Source organism: Pyxicephalus adspersus, chromosome 2, assembly GCF_032062135.1.
Source record: "Pyxicephalus adspersus chromosome 2, UCB_Pads_2.0, whole genome shotgun sequence".
In the NCBI taxonomy this organism is placed as follows: Eukaryota; Metazoa; Chordata; class Amphibia; order Anura; family Pyxicephalidae; genus Pyxicephalus; species Pyxicephalus adspersus.
Window position 1 is genome coordinate 69,937,238 of NC_092859.1, and position 23,814 is coordinate 69,961,051.

Genomic DNA, 23,814 nt, shown 5'->3' on the forward strand with positions numbered 1-23,814 from the left:
TCCACTTTTGAAATAAGTCCAACTTGGTATAAGTCCTGTTTGGACACGAAAAATTTTGCTTGGTATACAAGCTTTGTGCTAGAAATTGTATGGGTCAAAATGAGTCACAACACAGCGCGCTACCCTTATTTACCTCTCTCGAGACAAAGCCACGACTGCCCACGAATGTCAGTATGCAAGTTGCTACCATTCAGTGAACAACCCTCGCTTTAACTCTCTGTGAATTACATAGCATCTCCTCCTCCTCCCTTCTCAGCACCATCCTAGTAGGCACTTAACTCTTCTCAGCAAGGTGAGGTTAAATTTTCATTTATTTCATCTAATTGCTTTTGTATTTATGTATTTTAGTATTAAGCAGTGTTTAAATTATTTTATATAGCCCTATCAATGCATAACATGCCAATACCAATAGGATTTTTTTTAATGGGAACAGATTAATATTTTTTCTTTTTTTCTTATGGGGAAAATCTGTTTGGTATAAGTCCTTTTTTGTAAAAGTCCAAGGATCTGAAACGGATTAAGGACCTATACCAAGGTACCACTGTACTTTACTAGCTTTAGATATTGTAGCTTGGCATTGCATGCGGTTATTAAGTCTATGATCTACCAGAACCCCAAGATCCTTTTCCATTTCTGACTCCCCCAAATGTATTCCCCTTATACAGTATTAAGAATGCATGTTGTTAGCTCCCAAGTGCAAAATTTTAAATTTATCTAAATGTCATTTGCCACTTGGGTGCCCAGTCAAGCAGTACATCCCAATGAAAGAATTTCATAAAGATGAATTTATTCTGTCTATTGTAAAGTGTAATTTTCTTGTTACAGTACATTTTGTTATACTCTCTCTTCCCTAGAAACATGCTAGTTTAAACCCTTAAAACAGGACTCGGTAAACGTTTGAAAGGTCTGGTCACACCATAATAAAGTGTACATATTTTCAGATTGATGTGCTGCATTTGGTAGCCAATTTAAAGTGAAATCTCCGACCTTTTACCACAGAAAAACCCTCTAATTTTTTTCTAGGCTAAAAACAATTCACTGGCTTTCAGTAGGATAAATGCCTATTACATTAGTAGTAGTAGCGCTTCTCACATCCTCTGCATGCAACCCTAAAATCAGATTTGCCTTTGCCAAAGAACCCTGTAGGCTCCTTCAAATGGGGAGTTTGTCATCCACATCTCAAGGAACCCCTAACAACCTCTGGAGAAACCAGAGTACCCTGGCTAAAAATGGCTGGTTTAGCGGATTGGTGAGTATCTAATTGTATTTGTTTCTTGTAAAAAAAGATAATCTTAGCTCTGCACCTTGAGAGGAATGGAGATGATTCCCTGACCACAGTGGACAAGAATTAGGAAAAGTTTGTTAAATTTCCATCTCAGTATACATGTTTAAAGACTGAGATTTATGTTATACCTATAAGACAACTTTTGTGTTTTTATTATACAAGCTTATTTGAATGTTCCTCAAATTGGCTTATCTGAAATTTTCTATAATTTGTCATTTTTTGTAATTTTTATAATGTGATTTAATAAATCGCCACACTCGAGTATCAATCTTCCCTTCACTGGTATGGCTATAAACAATGGAAAATATTCATTAGTTAAAGTAAAAGAGAACTTTGGAAGACATGTTGTCGTATTGCTGATACTTTCCACCTGTACATGGCTTCTTTCCTTTTAGGTTTTGGCTTTCAAAATCTTTTCTGATTCCAGTTCCCAGTGTGTGATCACGGAGCTCTGGGCACACAGAGAGCAGCTAAGAGAAATCTCATCAGTGTACCCCTGACATGACGCAAGCTTAGGAAGTTTCATTATAAACTAGGTTTTTTAGGGTGCTAACATCATTGATTTTGAAGTCTTTTACCTAAATAGCTTTGACTTTTTATCTGATTAGACATAGAAACCTATATTGAGAGAAATATGAAAACTTCCTATGCTAAATTTCTTTTTCCCAAGATACTGGTTTATTAGCATTCATGCGGATCCAAAACTTTGGGAATTATCTAAATTCAACAAGTTTGCAGAGCAGAAGCTTCTTTTTTCCCTCAGCACAAGTTTTCTTTTAAACTAGTCCCACTACTCTTTACGCTTTCATAGCAGCTGAGACTTCTATCTGCATGATTTTTTATCTAAATGCTATGACTGCCTGGATGGTTCTACACCCAAACTGTTCTTGGTATCTTGGTTAATAGTAGCTGCTTGCTAATGTCAAGGATGGAACAGAATGTTGCGACAGGTAATAATGGCTTTTTATTTAAGCAAATGTACTACAGAGAGATTATGTAAGCTTCCATTACTGAACTCATTCTAAAAAATGCTAATTACCTGGATGTAAAACTGATCTTTTGGTTCCAGTAGTTTCAGTCACACCTGATCAGCCGGAGGAACCTGTGACAACTCTGGTGGACCCAAAAGATGGAAACTCCCAGGAAAGGTCTGCGTGGACTTTAGAAGAATCAAGACTGAATTCAGTAGCACAGGAAGCAGAAAAACACAGCATGTCTTTACTTAAAACATCTTGTATGGGCACATGGAACAAGAAAGTTGACGATTTCATTGGTTGTGTGTTTATTGCTCTTCAATAATTTACTAATTAGTAAGGTGATAAATGGCAACTACAGACCTTTTAACTTTTAAAATAAACCCTAGGATGGGAACACCTTATTTCTGTCCTGATAGATTCATTACAAGAATAAAATTCATGAGCAGGCCATCTAGGACTGTAAAGGAAGAAAGGCAGTAAAAGAAGAAATATTCCACGTGCGATTTTCCTATGTGCATAGGCTATGTCGTGTTTGAGTTGGTGCTTTAGGTAACTTTCCGGTAAAATGTTGCAGCCCAGTACTGGTTGGTTTTCTTTCTCTCATGAGATTAGTGCAATAAACATTCCCCTCCAAGCACTAAGTAGAATGAGGTTTTATTGTAGCAAATAGAGCAGAGCCATGTGAAACATATAATACTGTGACGGAATCATTATTTCTTTTCCTTTTATGCTTTTCAATCTGCATGTATCTTGGTTAAACAATACGAGGCTTTGTTTGTGTGTTTCTTCAGGGGCTTTTGGCTGATTAGTTGGGATAGAGCACAAATATTCACTTACTCATTCCTTCCTTTTCCAGACAGCTCCCCCCTATTCTTGGGAGGCCTCAGAGGAGCGAGCACTAGGGAGGGTTTGATTGCCTGTAATTTAATATGAAAAAGGTGATAAAGCATAAACACATTTTATTTTCAATTACAAAACCATATTTCAGCGCAAGTATGGACTTAGTAGCTAGCTAGCTAGCTAACTGCAAACATATGCTGTATGATATACATATTTAACCATGAATAGCTGTCATTTTCATTGTTTGGCAATACCGTTAACTTGTGTAGTCAGGATAAATATTGCTTCTTCTCCCTTAAAAGGAATGTTTAGAGTTCCATGTTTTTTTCCAGCTTTATTAGTAAAATATCTGTGTGCCGTACATTTTATGAACATATTGAATATTTTCTTTGTATAGATTGTCATTACACATGAACTTAGGACAACTATATTCTATATTTACTGCTCTGCAATGCTACACTGGTTGTGTTTTACCCACAGTGCCAGGCTACAAGGTAGTTTTGTAATTATTATAATGTAGGGTTGTATGTTGGATGAGCCATTCATGAGCCATCATAGGATATAAGCCACACTCAGTGTCCATTGTTTTTATTATTTAAGTAGGACAGTTGATTTAGAGTGAGTCAAATAAGGAGTTCCCTCCATTGGTTAATTTACAAATCTATATTTTTAAGTTGGCACATCCTAAATGCCAACAAATGCAGTTGTATAAATATCTTTAAAAAAAAATGGAAAACTGTTTTTAAATGCTACTAGTATATATACCTGAATTTATCTCTTTTTTTTTTTTAGCTTCTTGTCATTTCCTGTAAAGCAGCACTCAGTAGGAGAGTCAGTACTTGGGGCCTGTTGGTTGTCCAGCAGTCATATTTAGGAACAAGGAACATGTTTAAAGAGGAGTAACGCAGAAGGATGACTTTTTCAGTCTGCGATTATCCAGTTACAGGCTGGGGGCAGAAATGTGACCCTGTCATATTTTTCTGTACCTGCAGTATAGAAAAATCAGGTCACCAGGATCACAGTTCTGCATGGTAGACATGTTTATCTCTCTGAAATGAGTTGTCATTAAAACAAATCTTTTGACAGGTAAGATGGCTTATATATATTTCTTGTAACTGTGAATATTGAAGTAAAGGCTTGCAAACATCTAAAAATTGTGCCCAGAATTAAGTACTGCAGGGTTCTCCCCAGCTCCTTTAAGCTGGGCACTCCAACCATCACTCACAGTCAAGTGGTTATTTATCCCCCAGAGCAAAGTAAATGTGGTCACTGTCCAGCCCAGCACATGTCCTGGGAGGAATATCACCGTGTAAGGGCAGAGTTTGATTTCAGTGTGTTAGCAGCATGTACGTACTGTACTGTTTATTACAGTACTATCTGTTACTTAACTGCAGCGCTGACTCATTGGACATGTGGGGAGCCTCCTTGCTTCCCTTGGTTTTTAATACTCTGTAGAAGAACCTTGTAGAAAACGCAGTTTTCTGAATCCCCATACTTCAGCAAACATTGTTTGCTCTGGATTTTTTTTACTACCCTGTTTTCTTTATTAGATGATTGGGAAAAGGTTTCTGGTTAAACTGGACATCCCTGAATTCCAGTGGATTGTTTTACATTTGCATCTCCATGAGGAGGTGAGGTATATCTACTGGATTAGCTATATGATCGCTTTATGATGGTGGGGGGTAATTGCACACAAAGAAAAAATGATATCACACAGTCTTTGACTGAGGCTGGTCTGTTTTAATTTGAGTTGATGCCAAGCAGTTCACTTGTCTCTGTTGATGTTAATAATGGGTTGCCTTGACTTGTTAACATTGTAGAACTGTACATAGTCTGCTTTAGGTTTGCAGCCACACTATAAAAAGCTCAGCTGTGTTACGTGACTAGTCTTCTCCTAATTGGAGGAGTGTCTTGTATCCTTATGTATTTTGCAAAAAAGCAAGCTTGATCAAGCGTAGAACATAGCATTAAAAATAGCAACCCTGGTGTTAAGGTGGATGAGCAGTGGTGACTGTTAGGTTGCTTCTAGAACAGTCTGTCCTGATCTTTACTGAATAAAGGAGGTTCATGTAGGAGTACAGATACAAGGATACAAGCTAGAAGACTCCATTTCCTTATTTCCACATTAAAAATTTTTTTTTTGCAATGTTAAAATTTATGTAATCTATGTACATCTTCAAGATGAATTTTAATTCCAATAAAAACATAAGCATGTGAACAATTGTATTTCATGCTCAAGATGTTATGATATGGTTTTAAATTGAGGCAAAAATGTATTATGCATTAGTTGTTGGTTAGTGTCCTCGCTCTTTGTCCTGGTATTTTATGTACAAGAATGTCTGTCTTGTTTCTCATGAAGTCATTGATATGACATAGCTTATTCAGAAGTAATTTATATTTAACTGTCCAGTTTTTACTTGATCTATAGCATTAAAAGTTTTTTTCCTAGTTTTTTTTTTAATTCTTGTCATATATAGTTTATTTGTAGTTCACCACACGTGATGCTTTTGTAGCAGATAGATTGCCCTCAAAAAAAAGCTTTCACAGTTTTAAATATTGTGGTGTTAGGAATGCAACTATTTTACATGAGTGTTAGTTTTTTTTTGTTTTTTTTTACATTAATTTCATGGACAATGATCTTCTGTTCAGCAGATAAGAAAGTAAATATTTTTCCCATTGGAAGATTTGCCCTTATGTATTACTTTTTGTAACAACAGTACACTTTTTCTAGTTTTTGTTTTTTTTAGATTTTCCTTTTCTGCCCTATTTGATAATGATCACCAGGACAAATGGGGTGATTATCATATTTTACTGCGGTCTATGTTCCCACTGGATAGAGAGAGGTTTTAACCCTTCCCTACTTTTTTTTCCTCCAAAGTTGAAAAGCAAAATAAATGGTTTGGTTTCAATGTGCTGGATGGAAATGAATTTTAAATCCTTACCCGGTATTTTTCTATAGCTATTGCTGGTACCTTTTAGAATGAGTCCTTTGTGGAAGGGTCTTCCAGTCACAGATTTGGGCCCATGAATACTAAGCACCCTGGCGCTCCTTTTTACATTAATCATTCTATGGAAGTATCTGCTCAAAAACCAAAGAAGTTTGCTGGGAAGGTTAGATACTATTCAATTGGCTGGATTTTATTTGTTTTGAGCACTGTGTGAGAGAGGTAATGAACAGCTTTCAGGATCAGGGGATAAGGAAATGTTGTTTAAAACCTGGCTAGTGTAGCCATGAAAACTGGTGTATATATTTTTATCAAAACATGAGTTTTTCTTAAACGAAACAGATAAACTTGTGAGTAGCACTAGCATTAGGTAGTTTTAAGATGACTATTAAGCTGAGCTGTTTTTCTATGTTAAATTCATAATATATGATGTTTTTCGAAGTGTCTGTCAAGGCTTTTAAAGAAGCTGGCTTTTCAGTTTTATAACCAAATGGAATTCCAGGTTCATAATGGGACATTCAGTTCTGAAGCTGTTAAATCATCATGGACCAAGAGTAAAGGTCAGGTGTGTAGGTATATGTCTTAAGCGCAGTTTCATACATAAATAGAAATGTTTAGGCATTATTTTTCGGAAAGAACAGAAGTCTTTAAAACTGTCCAACTATTTGCCGGTAGCAATTGGTCTTCTACTGCTTTCATGAATGTATGAATTTCCTCGTTTGGTCAGCATTGCTTGATTATGCCTTTGTGCAAAGTTGTAAACTTTTGGAAAGAAAGCTTTACACTCATATATTGTAAGAGTAAAGCTGCGTACACACTGCCAATTTTTGTCGTTGGAAAGGATCTTTCACGATCCTTTCCAACGACAAGGGAGTGCACGATGCATGAACGGTGCTGTACATACAGCACCGTTCATGCTCTATGGAGAGGGGAGGGGGAGAGCGACGGAGCGGCACCCTGCTGCGCGCTCTCCCCTTCACTTTCATTACGATCGGCTGTCGTCCATCGTCCGTGGATCCGGCAGGTCGGTCGTCCAGACGATGGACGACACCGACTGTACACACCGCAGATTTTCGCCCGATAATTGGCCGATGCCGATTATCGGGCGATAAAAATCTGACGTATGTACGTAGCTTAACTCTTCTGAAATTCTATGGGAAACGGTACAAGTAGCTGTGTGATATGGGAAAATGTTTTATCTCTTGTAAGGACTAATCGGTTATCTTGTTAATGGCTGTTTGACCAATAAACCAAAAAATTGATAAATGATATTTATACATAATGATATGTATAAATGTATCAAGTGTCTTTCCATAGTAACGTTGCTATCCAGTAAAGGGAGTGCCAGAGCACCTGCCTGTGTGCAGTTATTACCTTATCAGCATATCCGATAAAAGCACCTCAAGTGGATGAGAGGCATACAAGTACTGGCTTGTTTCCTTTCAGCCTGTCCTGGGAAAGTGAATACAATGCCAATATTTGTTTATACATAGCACTGTAATACATTTCTTTTTTTTAATGGAAAGCTTACCTTGGATCTATAGGTGAATTTTGTATTCCACATGAGTTACCTGGCAACAGGACAAAATTGTTTTTGAATAATACTGACTGTCCATTAAGATGGAAGGCTGGCAGGGGCGCTCTGCATACATTTGAAAGGCTAACTTTTCAGGGGAAAAAACATGGTGATACGCAAGATTTCCTAACTTGTCCAACCTCTTTTCTATCACAGGTGTACTGTAGCCGAGGATGTCTGCCGTTTGCTACCCCATAGACAGGGCTTTATCTGACCTAAAATATGAGGGGATCTGTGTGGGTTTTTTTTACAGCAAGATGAAAGAATTTTCAGAACCACTATGTCATAATAAATACACACACATTAGTCTAAATATAAAAAACACTAAAAGTATATAATATTGGTTTCAAGTAGGCAGTCGGTTCTTGAAGGTGATATGTTGGAAGAAGGAAAAATAGGCAAGTGTAAGGAACTTGTGATGGCTAAATAACTAGGCCAGAACATTTTCAAAATAACAGTTCTTGTAGCAGCGTGTAGGACCTACCAAAAGTCTATCTGTCCAGCCACAACTATAAACCCAGAAATCCTGTAAATTGGTGGACAGAGTATGCCTTGTAAGACTATGTCTGCTAATAAATTGTCTTACACGAACTATACTGCCCAACAATAACATTAAGCAAAAATGTGTTGATGACAACACACTTTATTTGCATTATCCATATTGAAATATTGATATAGAAATGTTCTGATTTAATAACCATATATCCCAGCCTTTAGCATTGCCCATGCCTTTACCTGCAACTCTCAGAAGGGATCTCCCTACCTACCCTGGCCAGTCTTCAAATTTCCTTCCTCTCCAGAAGCACCAGAAAGTTAGTTTGGTTATTCTCCACCCTATCTGGAGAAAGCCATGAGACTCCTACTGCCCACTTACTTGCACAGACTTTCAGAGGGAGGGACACCCCTGGAAACTTGGGAACCTCTTCACAGTTTTAAAGGACTAGAAGGGCTGTCATATGTTGTGTGTTTTCTATTGGCCTTAAACGATACCTTTTCATCATGTTCTTTTTATAAATAAGTAGATGTCCTAAATATTTCCAGTTTTTACAGATCTGCTTCCTCTAACATAACCAGATTAGACTTTTGGTAGTGTGTGTATGTGTGTGTATGTATGTGTGTGTGTGTGTGTGTGTGTGTATGAATTGCTTCTGTTGTGCTTGTCCTTTTGAAATCAAGACAAAAAGAACATTGAAAATAGAAAGATAGATTTTCATTTGTTTTGCCATGGATGTGATTATAACAAACTGTAGCTGATTTGTATCATGTGAAGATACTGTCTTGTGCTCCACCTAAATAAGCCTGCGTCAGACATTTTTAGAAGCACTGAGGGCTAAAAATACCATGACCAACAAGTAATCGTACTCAGCTGCTACTGTGTGTACCCACTGATCTCTGCAAGAGGACACTGACTGCTAAATACGCAGGAAGGATCTTTTAGCCAAAAACATGGTGTAGGATTAGAGGAGGCACAAAATACTTTAAATGTTTTTATCTGTAGTAGGGAAGCAGTTGAAGTCATGTGTTTGACACCTTTAGAAATATTGCCTGCCTCTAAAACAGGGGTCTCAAATTCAAAGACACAGTGGGCCAAAATTCAAAACTTAGACAAAGTCGCAGGCCAAACTTGAACCTGAAATGGCACCGCTACTACAATTCCCTAGGTCTTTAAAACAGTCCGATGTGGGGCTCCGCATGGGCAGAGAGGCCGCTGGTCTATAGACGTGAGTGATGCTGCTACTACAATTCCCGGCATTACTTGCATCTATAAAACAGTCCAATGTGGGGCTCCGCATAGGCAAAGAGGCCGTTGGTCTATAGATGCGAGTGATGCCGGGAATTGTAGTAGCCGTGCTTTTTCAATGCAGAAGCAGGCCACCTGCAATTCATATTTAGGATTCCTTAGGGGGCCAAAAAAAAGGCGTTTCGAGCCAGATTTGACACCCCTGCTCTAAAACATATTTTTTTAAATATTCTTGTTACACACTTGGCATTCTTGGAAGGAGGATTGGCCATGAGTAGATTTATTTAGTTCTAGGCGGATCTTTGAATAGCAGATAAGATAAGGACTTTACTATATTATTCTACAGAATGAGCTTCAATATTACTAAGATGTAACATACTTATATGTTTATCAGAAAATACTTCAAAGGTCCCCCCCCTTTTTGTTTTTTGAATAGAGCGATCATTAGTTGAATCTATCTGGATGGCCCATGTAACATTGTTTTCCGTAAGTTAGTATTTGTTGCTTTAAAGATTGCTTTTCCATCATCCTGCTTTCAGGGATCTCATTTGTGTCCTTCTGCTCCTTCAATGTCCAACCGCAGGCAAAGTTTGGTTTCGGACTAGCCTGTAAAGCTTGGCTGCAAATAGTTCTAGCCAAAGTGGCTTCCTGTGTCACAAAATTATATGAAATACAAATCCTGTCACATGCGCAACAATTCACATATTTTTCACGTAAGTGTTTCGCTGTTTACCTGAAGTCCTTGTTTGTGATTAGTAAGACAAAAAAAAAAAAAAATGTTTATTTTTGTGAGCATGGTCAATTCGAAATACCATATGTTCTATGGAAGTTATTAAAGCAGGAATTGGGTTATTGCAATGCATCTGTATTTATGCCCATGACCTATATAACTCAGTAATTCTGGTTGTTTGTGGTAACCCTGTTGCTTATGTCAGAGGAAAAGGTTAAATATTTCCAACACAAAGACACCAGGAAGGAAGGAAAGGCTGGGGAACAGCACATAACTTCCAATGGGATGAATTTACATTACCTGTCGTCTGCTGCATTTCAGGCTGGGTCTTGTGATTGGAAACAAATTCATATATATTTAAGGAAATGGTTACTGCATATTTCCACTGCAGATCTGCTGTGATCTTTGGGGTAAATTAACAGGAAGGTATGTAGGCTTCCGAACAGGTTATCCTCTGTGGGGCCCATTTATTTCCTCCCTTTCAGCTTTTATAATATTCATTAAAGGCAGTGAGCCATCTCTCATTCTACGTGTTGTATTGCACACCGCAGCAGCTTGCAGGGTGCAATTACATTGTTTACGGATGGCTAAAGTAAATATTGTCGATGAAAGTGATGTTTAGTAGATTTAATTCAACAGATGTCTATGGAGTTTGCATGTTTTTTGTTAAAGTACTTTGTCTGGCAGTTGTGTGCTAGCAGTTGCTTTATGAGTAGCCTTTGGTTAACTCCCACCATGTTTGCTGCCTTTTTTGCATGCTCCAGATTTTTCCACAAACTATCTTCAGATTCAAGATCAAATAATTGAAGCTCATCTGCCAAGCCAGAAATTTATAGGCTTACATGTGTTCGATCTTCTGGCTCCTAAGTGATTGTGTAGTATGTTAATTTTAGCTTTGAGCTACACTGGATTTGGTATTTATGAGAATGCTAATTGTATTTGTGCATTGCTGTGTAAAGTTCATATATATTTATATATGTATATTTTTTTTTACATAAGGTGATATCCAATATTTTGTTGCTCAGTTCTACGTCTGTATTTCTGAAAGCAACGCCCTATTTTTGCATCCATCTTGCTTATAAAAAAAAGTCTGTTAAATATGGCAAACTGTATAATGCAAAGTGCAATTACTAATAACACTAAATCAGAAAATTTTACATAAACTGTATTAACTACTACTGAAATAAGAACTGCTTGCAATTCATGACAGCAGTGCTCCTTCCAGTACGTTTATAGACATAGTGGCATAGGAAAAGGGGTAAGGAGTTTCATCATAAACCATGGCAGCAAGAGGCTCAGTCATGCACCTATCTCCTGCTCATACATCACTGAAATCTTGAATGAAAACAGACTGACACCATTCTACGCCAAGTCTAACTGTTGCTTCCAGCCACAGGTGCTGACCTTTCTCCTGAGCTTGTCTCCACTGCCAAGTAACAAGAAATAAAAGGAATAAGGTCTGGAAACCTGATCCAGCCATTGACCATTTATCATCTAAAAAGGTACAAACACATTCCAGTCCAAATATTTTGGCTCTGATGACTTTTACCCTTTAGAAGGGTTAAATTGCAAAGGCTAATTGTAAAATTAGGCCCTTTTTGAAATGCATGAGAGCCAAAGAACGTATGCAGGGATGTTTTTCTATCTTTTTGAACAGTAAATAGAGTATTAATCTCGGAATCAGGTTTACAGCCGTTACACTTTTTGTCTGTTGGTGAGGCAAGTTTCCTGAGATGGGACCATATGGGGTATAAAAGCATATTTCTCCCCTAGTTGGAGAACTTTGTGATTGGATTTCCTTAATTCGTAAAAACAGTGCAGACATTTCATGTCATACAAACCTGGTATTTTGTTCTTTTTATTTTGCAGACACAAGCCATCACAGTCGTCCAGTAGCCAGTAGACCATGCTACACATTTCTACACTGTGGCCAGGACAGAAGACTAGTCCTCTCCCGAACAGAGTCTCCACGGTTTCATTGCCAAACTAAGGGGAAGAATATCCGACTTGATACTCATGGAAGGAAAGCCATCCGGCGTAACAGCTTTTGTAACGGAATCACGTTTACCAGTCGTCCGATTCACTTGTATGAAAAGGTCCGTCTGAAGCTGGTGTCTGTCCACCATGGCTGGAGTGGAGCTCTACGCTTCGGATTCACAATTCATGACCCAGCACAAATGAAGGCAGAAGACATACCCAAGTATGCGTGCCCTGACCTAGTTACCCGACCTGGATACTGGGCTAAAGCTTTACCTGAGAGATTTGCACAGAGGGACAATATTTTAGCATTTTGGGTTGACCGTCATGGAAGAATTTTCTACAGCATCAATGATGAAGAGCCCATCCTATTTCATTGTGGGGTTAAAGTCTCCAGCCCTCTCTGGGCTTTGATTGATGTCTATGGCATTACTCAAGAAGTACAGATACTAGGTACACTCTTACATTTCTTTTTTTTTCTTCAGATGTTATATTTAGAGGGCAGGTGAAGAATCTTCATTAAAAAAACAAAAAAAAAACTCTTGCACACAAGTAAATAACTGTTAGCACGGAGAAATACAAATAGGTTTATCCAACAACTCAGAATTGTATCTTTCCCATCACTTTCAGTCTGGTGATAGTGGTAAATAGGATAGGGGTGCAGCAGTGCTTCTTAACAAAATAAGTGTGAGAAGGAAAATAATATATACATTATATTAATCATGTGACCTTTTTTCTGCCTGACAGCTTGCACACCTCATTCCTAAAGGATGACATTTTCCCTACTGATGGTTGATAAAAGATTTAGTACTATTTTAAGAGACCCTGGATCCGCTTCTTTGGTTTAGGTGAAGCACTAGATTGTTTAGTTCAGTGATGGGATGTACATAGTAAAGTGAATAAATCTTTTATCTTGTGTGATGTACTCTTAGCTCAGGCCTGCTGTATATTGAGTTGCTCACTTGTAGCCATCAATGGTCCTGCATACTGTATATCTTGTATGTCCCATAAGAGACTCTTTAGGGCCTCTTACTCTGCATTCCTCTGTTATCGAACAAGGTTTTTAGAAAGTCCATCACTTGACCCTGCACAAAAAACTCCAGCTACCATTCTTATCACTTCATACAGGAGTGTTCCAGTTTGCTTTTTAAGATCTTGTAAACTTAGAACCATTAAAATAACAGATCAACAAATTACCTCATTTAGACAAGTGACGGATGCAGCTCAGCTTTGATCTGGGTTGGCTGGAGTGCATGAATGAGACATTCTGGTTCAATTAAGGCAGTGCAGAAGCAGTGATAGTGTACAGAGTGCAGTAACCAATTTAATAATTCAATTATTTTGAGTTAGGTTAAAGATGAATTCTCATTTCTGACTTATCTAAGCGGGGTGCAAGTCTTCTTTAACTGACCTTGCTGCAATAAACTAAAACGTGACTGGTTGCTGCAGGACAGTGAAATATTAATTAATAGATTAGATTGGGCTGATACAAGTGGGATTTCAGCCAAATCTTATTGATTTGGATAGACGGGGTCTGTAAACCAGTTTGAACAATTTAGGCCTAACTGTTCCTCACCAAGTCTTTTATGATTAGGTGGGGAAGGGGGTGTTCTTGAAAGACATAGAAATGTAAAAAAAAAGTTTTTCATTTTTTTACCACAATCAATAATACTGTACAGTTATTTATTTAATGTGCTAAAATAAGCTGCCAAGGAACACCGCATACTTTTAAAATGTTTTGTAAAGAATATTCCTAGTAAACTTCAAGTGTGTACCATTAATGGTCCATCTTAAAAATGCTGCAAAGGAAAAAAAAGGGCAACCACAAGCATTGCTCCTGGTCATTCTCAGTAGCCAAGAGGCCTCACGGGATGATTTATTCAATATTTGCCCCTCAGCCAATTTTTTTCTTTGTAGCTTGCAGCCTCCGCAGTTGTCTATTCAGCTGTTACCATGATGAAGTGCAGCACAGCTGTGTCTGAAATGTGTGGGGTGTTCTGAAGAACCTCTCATAGTTCACAGGCCGCACCTGTATATGATCAGCTGCACAATTGTTACATTTTTATTTTTTGTTTTTTTAATAGACATTCTCCTCTTAAAAAAATCACACAATGACAAATACAACATTTACCCCATGCATCTGAAGAATCTGTTATTTTAGTTCTGTATTAAGGTGAACATACCGCAATAGCTGTTACATCTTCTACAGCCTTGTGACCTTTTTAAGGTATTTGGAATGACGATAAATTCGTTTTGTTATATATAGTGTTTCTGTTCTTCACTAGACCAACTCTTTAAACAGTTCAAAATGTCACACGAAGCCTAATGGGGTTTTTTTACAGCACTTTCCAACATTTGTCTGACTTGCTGAGTTATAGTCACGGAAAACCATTGCATCTGGAGATTTAGCGTTTTAAATTTCACTGACATCCACGCAAGGTGCTGAAAATAGACCCTGTAAACCCGCTGATACTATATATGTGATTTCTTACTGGAGGATTGCATTGTCTTAACAACTCAGGTAAAAGACCTTAATTGCACACCTTGTTCCGGTGTTTTTATTGTAATGTCCAGACAGTTTGGGCTCCTAAAGCCTGGCAGTGCCGTCATTAAGATTACAGAAAGTTTGAGACATTCCTAGACTCCTATCATGTATTCCTGGACCAGCATTAGCTCATCTGGATTGCCTCTTATGGTAACATGTCCTCAGCCGCGTCCTGTCGCAGGTTGACATTTGTGGTCATACAGTGCTCTGTGATAAATGGCCATTGACCTGTGACATGACATGTTAAGCACCCAGCTCATGGCTGCTGCAATTCAATCAGTATATTTGACATGTTGGATCAGGGTTTAACCCCCCTAGTGTTCTAATTCTGTCCTTTATTTCCACGCAAAAAGCGTGACATTTTTCTGCATAGAAATGTTTTTTACATTGTAGGCTTATAATTCTCTAATAAGCCTTACCTCACCAAAATATGTCCAATATTTATTAAATTCAGTAAATTAAAAAAAAACAATTAAATAAAAACAAAAACATAAAAACAAAATATAACTGTACAGTAGCATGTATAATATATAATATATATATATATATATATATATATATATATATAACATTTTTTTGTGTTGGACTCAATACAGCTGTTTTGTATTGAATCCAATACAAAATTATTTGAATTCCCCACGGCTCCTTCTGCCTGCACCGAGGTCACTGGGAAACATGGGATATCGTCTCCAGTCGCCGGCTGGAGATCACAGGAAGAAGACGTTTCCCGAGGACCTGCAGGGACGAGCAGGACGCCGGGGGATGCCAGTGTCAGGTTGGTCTATGATAGCTACATATATTATAGCTTTATATGCATACTGAAATGACATACCAAGGAGGATGGATAAAATTAAGCAGTAATGTTAAAGAGTTGTTCATACAGGAGCGTGAAAGCAGTTTCCGATGGCTGGCATCCCCTGCTGCTATGCCTGTTTATAATAAACCAGCATTTGAACTTTTGAACTGTTGACTATCACCCCCATTTATTCTATATAGACAACTGTGGGTAAGATTCTACATGGGCAGCACCATAGGCTCCGTGGCTAGCACACAGGTTAGTCTAGGCCACAGGGTTTTGTGTGTTCTTCCCTGTGTTTGGGTGGGTTTCCTTTGGGTACTCCCATGTTCCAGAAACTTGCAATAAGGTTTATTTGGCTTTGCCTCAAAATTAGCCTTAGATTGTAAAAAATGACATGACTATGATAGGGAAATTAGATTGTTAGCCCCTTTGAGGGACAGTTAGGATGTGACTATGGACTATATATTTACAAGTGAATAAAAGTACATGTTGAGCATTCTTCCTGGGCATGAGAAAGTGGTAATCGCACCACAGCCTCACTTCATCCCTGTTAGCTAACATGTACAGTGCAATATTATGTATTATCTTTGTGCAATAGTGTGATCTTGTGCCTAAAAGTAAGCTTTTATGAAATAAATGGGCCTTTCAAGGGTACAAAATGTGGATTCCAGCTCCAGGGCTGCCTTCCATTGGACAAGTATGCAGGATTGCAATCTAGACATTTCTGGAATTGTGTTTGTTCCAGGTCAGCGATTCACTAGTTAATAAAACTAGAGTCCAGATGACAGCTCTGGAGCCTGGACTCCTAAAAATAAGTCAACAATGGCAGTTCTAATATTTCTTTCCTTGCAGGTTTAGGGAAGGTTAACAAACGTGTGTTGTATTTAAAAGCCGACATTGATAAAGAACAGAGCTTTGTGCACCAAACTTCACAGGATTTCAGTGATCTTTCACAGGATATAAAACACGGCACGACAGCTGGTGTGACATCCCTGTTTATTCACACAGAAGATTTTCTGCGTACACTCACTCTTTGGGATAGAGGAGCATTTTAATAGCACCACACTGTAATCTTGTATACTTTGTTGCTTTGAGACATTATTAGTTTGGTATTTTCTCTTTTGTGACTTCTGAAATTAGAGAAATATTTTTTAAACAATAAACAGTGCTACTAATCGGCCTGGTCTCTGGTTATCAAGATACTGCAGACAGCCTGATATATATATATATATAGACAGAACCTTCCTGGGAGACTTTCAGCAAGATAAGATCATTTTTTTCTACATGGCTGTATAAAATAGTCCTTTACAAGATTTTGCAACTTTAGTTCTCACTAAAAACCCAGAGGTACAAAAAATTTCCCAATGTTATGGATGAGATTGCAATGAAGTCTGTTTTCATTAGGGTACTGTCACAGAGAAATAGACATTTCTGTGTTTTGTCACACAGACACAATATGATCTCTGAACTTCCCATGAAATATCAAAGATCCAATGTTGTGAGCCTCTGATTACCAAAGTTTTATGTGGGTGAGACACGTTAAAACATTTAGCAGCTCACTGCTTTGGAGTATCTGTATCTGAACCCACTACCATAATTCTTCATTGGAGTGCAGGCAATACTACTCTTGCTACAAATAATTTTCTGCTTTATTTTAACATCATTTTTTCTGCAGTCATGTGATCACACCTTTATTTGCATCTACTTCCATTAGTAGTTGGTATGTCTACATAGGCAGCATGTGAGCTTTGCTGTTATGTAGTACACTGCACTACATTCTGAACTCCTACACTATGAATTTGCATCTTCAGTTGGCATTTGACAGCAGGGCCCCAGCTAAGTGACTGCAAAAAAATCCAGGTACACACAGCTCGGTGTCCTGCATTTAAAAAGCCAGCAACTTTCCATGGCAGCTTCTTTGCTCTGCATGGTTGGAATTATTCAGAAAGCTAGAGGGAATGAATGGATCATCGTGTATTTCTGGATTAAAGACTCTAGTAAGCACAATAGGGCAAGTTCTGCTACAAGGCCTAGATACACAATGATTTGTGATACAACAGATTGTAGGTAACCATACACTTCAAACCTAAATGCTGTTTCTACACGTGTGTGGGAACACAATGCATTGTGCAAGATGTTTGTGTATGTATGTATATCCTAAATAGAGAAAATGTGTATCCTCAACTTTAAGGACTGAGAAGCTGAGGAGGCTCTGAATTCTCTACTTCATGCAAACCATTCACTTTGCCAGCTTGCCTGCAAAGAGCACCATTCTACAACTAGTCTGTGTGATGTGGTGCATGGGTAAGTGCAGTTGGATGAAAGGCACCACTATGCACTGCAGTCTGTTTCAATGTGTTACTGTGCATTGCAGTAACAGGTCTGAATAGGGCCTAAGTGCAATCATATACTGCAGTTCCAGTTCCTATAAATGATATACCGGTAAATGGTGTAGCTACAGACCCGTGACAGTACCCGCATTGCGTCTGCATTTATTTTTGTACATTGGATGGGAGTTTTTTGACCCTGGCTTTGAAACAAACTCTCGGCTAAGAAGTAGGCAAATAGCAGCTCTCCAGCTGTTACTCTGCTTTTAGCATATAATGTCCCTCAGCATGCTAGAAGTCATCATTCAACTACAAGTGGAAAGTCACTGGTTGCAGGCCAAGCATGCCTGGAATATGTGTTCCCACATGATAGGCCACAAGTTCAAGTATGAGGACTGAGTTAATGTTGAAGTTTTGTATTTACATGAAATAGAATGACATTTTTTCTTCCCAAAAATATACAGTTTCCTTAAATAAGTCATTCTTTAATATTTTTATTTTACCAGTCCTGGGGACCAACTAGTAATGTTGTCATTCAATATTCCTTCTTTGGCAGATGGTTTTCTTGCTTTGTGGAGAGAATCTGTTAAACAGAAGCTATAGGAGATGTCCCCAAATATTCTGATCTATTGCAAAGTTTGTTCAGTGGTTAGAGAATTAGGAAAGACATAGAAACTCAAGCATTGCAGTTTTTATTTGCTAAATAAACACCATGATAGTTGTTTTTTTTTTTTTTGTTTTTTGCATTTTCTGATAGTTTTTTTAAATGCACAGTAATAAGTTTTCCAATGTGTTCTTTTTTAGGGCTTTCCTTTATTATATAACTTGATATTTGTAGTTGTTTTTTCACTGATGATTTCACTGTTTTATTTGCCCCCACAGATAGCACATTTGCTGAGACCATGCCTCCAGGAAGACTGAGCAGCCCCCGACTGAGCACCTGCCTGCCCCAAAGTAGCCATGACTCTGCTAACTTCAACAATAATGAACTGGAGAATAACCAGGTGGTGGCCAAAATTGCGAACTTGAACTTAAGCAGAATGCCTCCACAAACGGATAACCATGCTATCCCATGTTGTCCAAATAGGCGGCAGCGTTCACAGGGTATGCCCACCATATTAGACACAGAGCTTCATTTTCATCTGACCCGTGGTGCTGACATCACCCTGTCACCAGATCGAACAGTGGCATATACCAATTGGCAGGAGAGTAACAGGACGATAGTGTTCACTGAGCGGCCAGTGCACAATGGCGAGACCGTGTTCGTGGAGACAGGTCAGCTGCCACTGCCTTATTATGGCTCGTTATCATTTGGCATCACCTCCTGCGATCCAAGCACATTAAGGACATTTGATCTGCCATCTAACCCAGAATACCTATTGGACAGAAAGGAGTACTGGGTTGTGCATCAAGGCTTGTTCACAGTGGGCAATGGGGATATCCATAGCTTTTCATTAGCACCCAATGGGGAGGTTCTCCATGGCATTAATGGAAACAGTCGTGGCATGCTCATGTGTGTGGACTCCTCACAGTCACTTTGGGTATTCTTCTCTATCCATGGGATTATTAATCAGCTGAGAATTATGGGTAAGTAGATGAATAGCTCTATGTGTTTGTCTGCTAGTGTATGGCATTTGTCAGGCACTTCTGGGACATAAAAAATTATGGAAAATGAAAATGATTTATTTCCCGCACAGGCACTTTAACATGATGAACCCCCCTAGCGTTCTAATTTTGTCCATATTTCCACGCAAAAAGTGTTACTTTTTTGCATGGAAATTTATTTTACATTGAAGGCCTATAATTCTTAGGCATACCTCACCAAAATATGTCCAATATTTAATAAATTTAATATTAAACTTTAAAAAAAACTTTAAACTTTTTATCTTTGACATCCAGGGTCTTCTGCAAGGTTCTATATTGCATCCTTCATTTCATAAATAAAATGTACAGTGCAGACGCTATGTAACATAATGAGTAAGGCACTGCATTAAGTTGTGTATAGACGCTAGTTATTTTTCACCCAAGGCAAACATTTGTGATTCTCTTGGGCAAAAACTGAAGCATGTGTATAGCTGACCACCCGAAGTGGTTTAGATATCTGTTCTTCTAAATCACTAAACAACCGTCCGGAATGACTGCTTCTGTTTCCTAATAAGGAGGACATTGTGGGTGCCTCGGTTCTTCCTTCCCTCTCCTTAGAAAAAAAAACAGTGTCAGCCCTTACATTTTACTGTCGATGGAAATAATCACTGGAGACCGTTTATTAAAGATTAGTTTACAGTTTACCAAAAGGTGGTTTCATAGTTGATCCTTTCACTAGTTTCTAACTCCTCCTTGTTTTCTCAAGCCATATTGGGTCTAAATGAGTGGTTTAGGGCACACGTTGGTTGGGTTGTAGTGCACTGATCTGTACTAATTTAATTAGCATTCTTTTGGCTGCTTTGAGACTTTCTGTTTGGGGACTTTCCTCCCAGGAGTGCTCTTTATTGGACGGATACATACAGTGAGTGAGCCTTTAATGTCTCCAGTGCTGGTCATTTGTCTAACGCAAGTCATTTGTCCAACCCTTTTTGATAAAAAATTATATATATATATAATCTAACACAAAGTTTGCATGTTCCCAAATTACTACGTATTTATCGAATGTTGAGAATGCCCCCCTGCCATGGAGCACAAACTCAACTTCCTTCCTTCCCTTCCTATAGGCTACAGTAAATAAGTGGGCAGTGCTTCCTAAAAACCAGCAGCCAATGAAAGTACTCCACACCATTTCCAGTTGAATAGCCTCACCTGTGGTTAAAGTATTCAGCAGGGAACGCTCAGATTGCCAGCTGGTTGTTGTGTTAGACATTATGCTACCATGGTGTTCCTTGGATGGTGTTTTTTGGCAGGCCTGTGGACTCCTAAAACCTTTCTACTCCGACTTCCCAGTCCTTGTCACCTCTGACTCCTTTTTTTTGGTCTACTAATTGTTTTCTCTATTGACTAAAAGTATTCAACAATTTAGCAATCGATTACTTGATGGGGAAGCAAGGGTGGCTCAGAGGTAAGTGCTCTGGCTTTTGCAAGCACTAGGTCCCAGGTTCGTGCTCCCCATGTTTGTGTGGGTTTCCTCCGGGTACTCCAGTTTCCTCCGACATTCCAAAAAAAAGCATGCAGTTAGGTTAATTGGTTACCACCCAAAATTAACCTTAGATAGTAATAAAGACATGTGACTATGGTAAGGACATTAGATTGTGAGCCCCTTTGAAGGACAGCTAGTGACATGACTATGGACTTTGTACACCGCTACATAATATGATGGTGCTATATAAATACTGTGTATTAATAATAATTACTTCCAAAGTATATGAGTGATTGGTGCTTAATGCAGCAAGCAAATCCTTTACCCAGTCACATTATCTTACATTGTAAGTACAGTCAAGTACAGCCCCCCATTGGTGCCATTGTAGCATATGCTACTCTTTGTGTGATTTGGCTCTGGGTACATCCTGGAATAATATGCATCTAATCTGCAGGGAAAATTAGGAGGATTCTCCTCTGGTAGGTGCCCTCCATAAATGATTTGTTAAAGACCAATATATTGAAATATGAAATGTTAACAAACTAACATTTGATTACAATTTTCTTACTTTCCAACATTTTTGGTACTTCACATTCTGTGTCTTCTCACATAGATATTTGGTGATTGCAGTATGAAGACGTGTGTCTGCGTGAAATGGGCAGCACACAGCAGGAATTGGTTTTCTGCCTGAGATGATTTTCCCAAGACCCCAATACTGTTCCCGTGCTCCGTGTTTGGTCTAGCATCCTGTCTTGACATTTATTTTTATGTGTGGGATGTTGCAATGCGTTAGTTGAACATTGCCTGACACAGACTCTGTCTCCTACGGACGGGTAGAGCAGACTTGTGGTTTAGTGACAGTGTGGGAACTGCCGTGATGTCAGTGCAGAGTGTGTGTGTATCCAGCATATTCCATGTAAGGAATCCACGCAGACTAAATATAATTTGTGTGAAAATGACCTTCCCCACACTTTTTGTTTTTTTAGATATATTTTTGTATGTCAGATTTTAAAAAAGCCAGTGTAACTTATATTGAATTGGGTACATAAGTAACATTACAGATATTACATTTACCACTTTAGCAGGCGGTGATCTCCAGAAAGAAAAAGCCTTCTCCAACTTGGCAGTCCCTGAAAATGCTGTACCGTCCAGGTGGCATCAGCAGCACCAATAGTTCCATTTCTATAAAATTCTCTTTTCAAAAACAGATTTGCAAATGTACCTACTAAGCATTTTCTGCTGTGTATTTTGTTACTGTTGAACTTCATAGCAGTCTTTAAAGAGTGCTTAGTGCTGCATAAAAGAAATGGCAGATTTAAGTAAAAATGTCTTCTTCCCACTGCCTGCTCTAGAGATGAGCTACCAGTGAGTGAAACAGCCTTTTAGCTGGTTTGTTGGGGATGATGGTTAAAGAAAAAGAGGAGCAGAGAGTAAAATATTTGTAGCTTATGAACTAGATACCAAAAAAGTCACCTGCCATTCACATTTAATGTCACATATGTACCTGCTGCATGGGAACTGGATGAGGTCACTGTTCACACACAACCATATCTTATCGTAATCTTCATCTACCAATGTATGCAACATTTTTACCAAGTTCATTCTGAAGTCTCATTAAAATAGTTGAAACAATCCTCCTAAAGTAAAAGGTGATCCTTGAGATGAGCCAAGTCAGTTTGGTCAGAATGTAGCTTTACCTCAAAGTTTTACATAAGCTATTGTGTTACTCAGTAGTGTGATCCTATTGTTTTCTTCTTTCCAGGCACTGTACAATCCAATGTTCTCTCCCCATCTGGTTCCCCTAGCGGTTCCCAGTATGACAGTGACTCAGATATGGCCTTCAGTGTGAACCGTTCCTCTTCAGCCTCGGAGTCCTCTTTGGGTATGTATTAAAAATAGTAGGAGTCTGCTTTCTTTGCACTTCTCCTGTGCCTTACTAAGCAAGTGGTTCCATGTTTATTTATGGTATATGGTAGTAAATAAATATTTGTTAATTTGATATTCCTAAGTGGTAAAATGTTTTAAAAAAACATTTAAATTAGCCTTTTATACCTTAAAATGTTCTGATTCTGGTAAAAATAATTTGCATAAAAATGCAGCAGATATTTGCGGGGGCTCCTAGATATGTTTACTTTATATCTGCAGGAATATTTTTCATGACAGGGCTTCCTTTGCCTTTTATTTTCAAATGCTAGGCCATAGTGACAAGCAACATCTCACTATGATGGACACCCTCACTGGGACCATAGGATTGTGCAGGAGGGATTAGCCCCAGTGCTATCATAATGTGCCAGTGCTTTGCCATTTAGAATGAACCAGCATTTAGCTGCATCAGGTATTGGAGACTGCTGCGGGAATGCAAGGGCCCCTCTTTTAATTTCAGTTAGTACCTTTTGCAGCTCACACTCCGGGGAACACAAACATTTACCCCTATTGTGAGTCTTTCTTTCCCAGTTAGGCACTGTCTTTTTTAAGCTGATAACAAAGAAGGACAAACATTTCCCTAATATCTTGCTCCCCAAGCAGCTGGTGGTCTCTCCCACTGCACAAAGCAGTGTCCCCGACATCCTCCTGTACATTGCAGAGCTGATAGTCGTGCATGTATGAAGTCATGTTAGAGCCAACACTGGCCTGGGTAGTGTAGCTTCTGAAATGGAAGCCTGTGGGAGTGAGGAAGGTTAAGTGGACCTATACATAGAGACCATGTATGCTGCCATCACTGAACTCTCATCTTTTGGTGTCTGTTCTCAGTCTCACACTTATAACAAGCAGATAGCAGGGTAACAATTACCTGAGCTGCTTATTCATTCTGGGTCAGTATATGAGAAGGTGTTACAGGCAGAGAATGGGAACACCAACCAGACATGCAGTATCTTTTACTGCCAGGTACGCAAACGACGGCTTACACAGTTGTGAGAAGTAAGAAAATACACTTTTCAATTCTTCAGGTCCCAAAAATGGGTAGATACAACCTCAGATGAACAACACGTGACATATTACACCTT

The 23,814-nt window shown here is 38.6% G+C and overlaps 1 protein-coding gene across 2 annotated transcripts in view; it reads left to right on the plus strand.

Annotated features, from left to right (window-relative positions):
* NEURL1B (neuralized E3 ubiquitin protein ligase 1B) overlaps positions 1-23,814 on the plus strand; it is a 50,298-nt gene that overhangs the window by 19,868 nt on the left and 6,616 nt on the right. Inside the window, exons 2-4 of one of the 2 annotated variants that reach the window (XM_072400956.1) lie at positions 11,964-12,524; positions 18,625-19,329; positions 22,572-22,691. In XM_072400956.1, the coding sequence (XP_072257057.1) occupies positions 11,964-12,524; positions 18,625-19,329; positions 22,572-22,691 (1,386 nt within the window). The remainder of the gene's footprint in view (positions 1-11,963; positions 12,525-18,624; positions 19,330-22,571; positions 22,692-23,814) is intronic. The other variant, XM_072400957.1, reaches the window with a different exon arrangement.